Source organism: Lactuca sativa, chromosome 8 (genome assembly GCF_002870075.4).
Source record: "Lactuca sativa cultivar Salinas chromosome 8, Lsat_Salinas_v11, whole genome shotgun sequence".
In the NCBI taxonomy this organism is placed as follows: domain Eukaryota; kingdom Viridiplantae; phylum Streptophyta; class Magnoliopsida; order Asterales; family Asteraceae; genus Lactuca; species Lactuca sativa.
This window is the reverse complement of record NC_056630.2, coordinates 47,014,070-47,020,061: the sequence shown is the minus strand read 5'-3', so window position 1 is coordinate 47,020,061 and position 5,992 is coordinate 47,014,070. Positions and strand designations below refer to the sequence as shown.

The window sequence follows — 5,992 nt, the reverse complement described above, 5'->3', positions numbered from 1 at the left end:
ATATACCAAAGGTGAAGCTCAAGTGTTAGCTTTGCTTCTTAGAACCTTCGCTCTTCTAACTTCGCCTTTTTAGCAGCTTTTCTTTCATTAAGCATCGCCTCATAGCTGCCTATCCGTGGCAAGACTTTGCTTCATGCCAAAGCTTTTCCATTTAGATCAATCGTAAATCTTCTATTAAAAAACATTAACATGTAATACTCAGTTAAAATAATACGTTTTGAATAACTTGATTGATTTTAACAGTAAATTATATAAATAAAGACAAAATTTCACAATTGGTCCCTGTGGTTTACAGAATATTGCACTTTGAGGACTTCCTAGCAAAAAGTCACACGACTGGTCCTGTGGTTTGTAAAATTACATGAAAGGTCCTCCTACCGTTAAATCTAACTTTTCTGCCGTTAGATTTTAAGGAAAAAGACTGTTTTGCCCTTGTACTAATATTGCAATACACACAAACCTCAAGGACCATTCGTGTAATTTTCTAAATATGAAATTATATATATATATATATATATATATATATATATATATATATATATATATATATATATATATATATATATATTATAAATTTCGCATTTTGTAAATATATAAATTATATATATGTAAATATATAATTTCAACAATTTGATAACTTTTTTATTTTTTTATTTTTTTGACATTTTGATTTCTATTTTTATTTTATAGTTTTAGTAATTTATGGCTTTTTGTTATATTTTTATTTATTTTGAATCAAGTAAATAAACTTAAATTCGATAAATCATGTCGAAATTATTTTTTCCTTTAATTTTTCTTATTTGTGAATTGAAGCGTTAATATTATTTTATTTTATTTCAATTTTATGTCGTTACTGTTAATGTTTTTTTTATCACTCAATAGTTAATATCGTTAGCAACTTTATGTTTGCATTTATCATTATCCTTATTTGACCTTTTGTTTTATATTTTTGTTATAATTTTAATTATTTATTATTCTTCTATTGTTTTTATTTATTTTGATTCAAGTAATAAAAAATAGAAACACAAAAAACAATAACTCAAACACCAAATTCTAATATACTCTAATATATTAATACATTTTAAATTTTCATATTTTTTGGTTTTTTCGTATTTTTTTTAATTTTTTGTATTATTTTTTTAGTTTTTTTCATATTATTTTTTAATTATTTCCTATTTTTATTATTTTTGTTTCGTTTTATTTTTCATCAACTTGATAACATTTTTTTGACCTTTTCCAAAAGTGTAAAATTTATGAATATAGTAGAGTATATTACAATTTTGGTGTTTGAGTTTTTTAAGTTTTCTTTTTTTTTTTTTAATAATTTTGGTTATTTATGGTTTTGTTTAATTTTTTTTATTTTCATTCGCGTAAATAAAATAGTTATATTTACAAATATAAATAAAGAAAATAAACATACCTTTTTTATTTACACAAATCAAAATAATAAAAAAAGTTACAAAAGCCATAAATAACTAAAATTAATAAGAAAAATGCGAAAAAAAACCAAAAAAAAAAAATGAAATGTTTAAAATGTATCAATATATTAGAGTATTTTACAACTTTGGTGTTTGAGTTTTTTGTTTTTGTTTTTTGTTTTTTCATTACTTGAATCAAAATAAATAAAAATAATAGAAGAATAATAAATAACTATATATATATATATATATATATATATATATATATATATATATATATATATATATATATATATATATAAACAACAAAAGACGAAATAATGATAATGATAAATGCAAACATAAAGTTGCTAACGATATTAACTATGGAGCATCAAAGTAGAAAAAAAAACCGTAACAACAAAATTAAAAAAAATAAAAAAAACATTAGCGTTGAATTTCATAATTAAGAAAAAAAAAGTTTCAATATGGTTTATCGAATTTAAGTTTATTTACTTAAATAAAAATAAATAAAAACATTAAAAAAAACCATACATAACTAAAATTATAAAAAAATGTTAAAAAGATTAAAAAAAATATCAAGTTGTTGAATATATATATATATATATATATATATATATATATATATATATATATATATATATATATATATATATATATATATATATATATTTATAATTTATATATATACAAAATTTCGTATTTAAAAAATTACACGAATGGTCCTTGAGGTTTGTAGTGTATTGCAATATTGGTAGAAGGGCAAAATAGTCTGTTTCCTTAAAATCTAACGGCAGAAAAGTTAGATTTAACGGTAGGAGGACCTTTCATGTAATTTTACAAACCACAGGGACCAGTCGCGTGACTTTTTGCTAGGAAGTCCTCAAAGTGCGATATTCTGTAAACCACAGGGACAAATTGTGAAATTTTGTCTAAATAAAAAATAATTGTTTAGTACACTATAAAATCATTTTTCCATTTTGGTAATTACTATTAAGGTTACATCAAAAAAACATTAAATCAGAAAGGCGCATACCAGAGTAGTGCATCTAATTTGCCAGCAAAGTCAAAGTCAAAGTCGTCTCTCCAACCCCAACACTAATTCTGGTTCCAAGCAGAGAAGACCTTCTCGATCAATGCAACCTCCTCGCTAACTGCAAAAGGTCCTCTCTTTCACTATCACCCATCTCCATTGTCAATCTTTATCTGACAGCAATAGTTTTGTGTTTGATTTTGTCGTCTATCTTAACGCTTCGATGAATTGCAAATTTGCAATTGCAATGGTTTTCGGATAATTACTTGTGTTTGATTGTTCATATCTTGATACTTCGATTCACTTTGGATCTTCGTTTTTGTTTATTATTAGAATGTAGTACTCACAACACTTAGATGCATTTATCGAGTACTCCATTGCATTGACAAAACAGGGGTTGACTCTGAGCATTTTAATATCCAATCTGGAACGAGTTAGGTCAGCCATTGAATTACTTCGACAACAGGGATGACACTGCTACCAAAAATCGTTTTTTTCACTCTTCTAATGATCTTCCATGGAAACCAAGTAGAATCAAATGCCTCTAATCATCACTACAAAGAAGGAGATATTGTCCCTTTCTATGCCAACAAAGTTGGCCCATACTCTAATCCTCGGTTAGCCATATCTCCTCCAAAGTTTATATTTTTATTTTTTATTTTTTTAACTAACTCTTGTTTACTTTGTTTCCAGGGAAACATATGCTTATTATGATCTTCCCTTTTGTTCTAAAGGTACTTCTTTATTGCATATGTCGGTCTTCCTTTTGTTATCTTTACAACTTACTAAAAACTTTTCTAATTCCTATATTGTTTTTGTAATAAAAGATATTGTGAAAGAGAAGAAACTTAATCTAGGGGAGATGTTGAATGGAGACCACCTTGTTTCAACTCCATATAAGCTTGAATTTCTTGTGGAAAAGCATTTTGAATTATTATGCAACAAGACATTGAGTAAAACAGAAGTTTCTAAGTTCAGAAAGGCAATAGAGAAGGATTACTATATGCAATTGTATTACGATGACTTGCCAATGTGGGCTTTTATTGGAAAGTTCAAAAAGGATCCTATCGATGAAAAGACGAAGAACAAGTATTTTCTTTTCAAACATTTTGATTTCGAGGTTCTTTATAACAGGGATTATGTTATTGAAGTCAGTGTCCGAGTGCGTAGGGATTCATTCACAGATGTAACAGAAGACAAGGAAGTTGATGTGGGCTTCACATACTCTGTTATGTGGCGCCAAACACAACTATCATTTGATACGAGAATAGATAAATACATTAGTTCTTCGATTGCACAAAACCATATGTCTGTGCATCATCACTCAGTTACATTCTCAAGTGTCACACTCCTCATTCTGATCATTTCCCTACTCACATTTTACTTTTTTGTCCTTCGCAAAGACATTTCTAGGTATTGATTCTATTAATAAAAAAATAAAAATAATAATCTAAGTTTGTGTTTCCATCTCATAAAACCCTTATGTTGCGTTTGTTGTTTTTCCAATGCATGAAAAGTGAAAGGAACTTAGGTGATGTGGAAGAGGATATATTGAGTTATAATAAACAAGAAGAGATAGGATGGAAGAATGTTCGTGGTGATGTATTTAGATTCCCACAACACAAGTCTTTATTTGCTGCGGCTCTTGGTGCTGGAAACCAGTTGCTTATATTGTTAGTACCTCCAAATAACGTGACACTTATTTGAGAATTATATTTTTTTCGAAAATTATAATTCTTTTCAATTTGAAGATTTTTGTGGTGGGGACCATTCAAAAAGAAATTTCGTAACGAGATGTGTTCGGAAATTGGTGGACATTTTGTTCATGGAGTTATACCATTTTTGTCATTTTGTCATCATCCATTTATTTTATTGTTATTTATATTTGACTTTTTGGTCATGTATCTGAAATCACTTTTGTACCCTTTCTTTTGTTGGATTTACAGGAGCTTAGCAATTCTTGGTCTTGGTGTCCTAGGTTTTTTTCAGCCCTATATGCAATTAGGAGTATTCTGGAACGCACTTATCATTGTATATGCAGTTACATCTGTGGTCTCAGGATATACTTCTGTTTCCTTCTATTCTCAACTCGAAGGAACAAACTGGGTATGTGAAAATATCAAAATTTAGTTCCAAATTTATATATTTGAATGATGTTTATTTATATAAAAAAAGTTAAATACTGATTGGCTCTCGTGTTTTCTCATTGACAGATGAAGAACCTAATACTTACAGGAGGATTATATTTTGGGCCACTCTTTGTTACTTTTACTTTCCTAGACATTGTTGCAACATTTTATGGATCAACTACTGCATTACCATTAAGAGCAATAGTCATGCTATCTCTCTTGTGGATATTCATAGCATCACCATTGCATCTTTTAGGAGGCATTATTGGGAAAACAAGAATGTCTGAATTCCAAGCTCCCTGCAAAACCGCTAAAACTCCTAGAGATATTCCTAAGCTGCGTTGGTATAGGGGTGTTCTTCCTCAGATGGCTTTGGCAGGAATTTTGCCTTTCAGTGTCGTATATATTCAGTTGTACTACATATTGGCAAGTGTTTGGGGACTTCGCTTTTATACAGTTTATAGTATTCTGTCCATAGTCTTCTTTCTTCTTCTCATCATGACTGCTTTAGTTTCTGTGGCACTGACATACTTCCAGCTTGCTGCTGAAGATCATCAATGGTGGTGGAGGTACGTTTAAATATATAGTTGGTGTGATTGGATTTCTAAACGGGATTATAATTAATAAAAGTTTTTTATTTGACACAGGTCATTTTTGTGTGGTGGATCTACTGGATTGTATATATATGTTTATTGCATCTATTATTATTTCGAGAGATCAAACATGAATGGTTTCATGCAGACGTCCTTTTACTTTGGATATATGGCTTGTGCATGTTTGGGAATATTTCTGATACTTGGAAGTGTGGGTTTCAATGCGTCGTTGCTCTTTGTTCGTTATCTTTACGCGGCTATAAAATGTGATTAGTAGAGTAGCAGGTATATTTTGACATAGAATTTTATTTTGATATTATTGTGTTATAAATTTAAGCATAAATGCAAGTACATTGCTTGTTCTGTGTAACCTATCCAATGTTCATTTCTCTTTTTGGAATTGATCTCACTAATCATATGTGATATGTACGAATCTATATAAAAGGATGATGTCCTTTTAAAGTTTTATTCCTTAATTATGTGTTGTAGTGGTAAAACTTCTATTACGTGTGGTGATATATAAGTTAATAATAATTTTTTTCATTAAGCCATCCTGGCTTATTTAACATTGGTGATCAAGTCAATTAATTAATCAAGGAAGATAATTCTTAGGTCACAAAAAGAGCGCACTGAAAAGGACTGGTTTGAAAAAATACCGGACCGAGAAAGGACATGCTAACGACCGTTTGGGATCGATCCAGAAAAAAAAAAAAAAAATTGTCCATTTTGAAACCGACCCAAGGCCAGTCCTAGACTGCAATTTTGTGTTTCTTTTTGTATATTAGGGAGTAGGGAGTCATTCCTTCTTAACTCACTGAA

At 28.9% G+C, this 5,992-nt stretch overlaps 1 protein-coding gene across 1 annotated transcript; it reads left to right on the top strand.

Annotated features, from left to right (window-relative positions):
• The first annotated feature begins 2,438 nt into the window (after nucleotides 1-2,438).
• On the top strand, nucleotides 2,439-5,602 carry LOC111918318 (transmembrane 9 superfamily member 4). The gene is made up of 8 exons (XM_023914000.3): nucleotides 2,439-2,581; nucleotides 2,846-3,068; nucleotides 3,145-3,185; nucleotides 3,279-3,864; nucleotides 3,969-4,124; nucleotides 4,398-4,557; nucleotides 4,665-5,149; nucleotides 5,228-5,602. Exons 2-8 carry the CDS (start codon nucleotides 2,920-2,922, stop codon nucleotides 5,445-5,447), a joined length of 1,797 nt encoding a protein of 598 aa, XP_023769768.1. The 5' UTR covers nucleotides 2,439-2,581; nucleotides 2,846-2,919; the 3' UTR covers nucleotides 5,448-5,602.
• The last annotated feature ends 390 nt before the right edge of the window (nucleotides 5,603-5,992 follow it).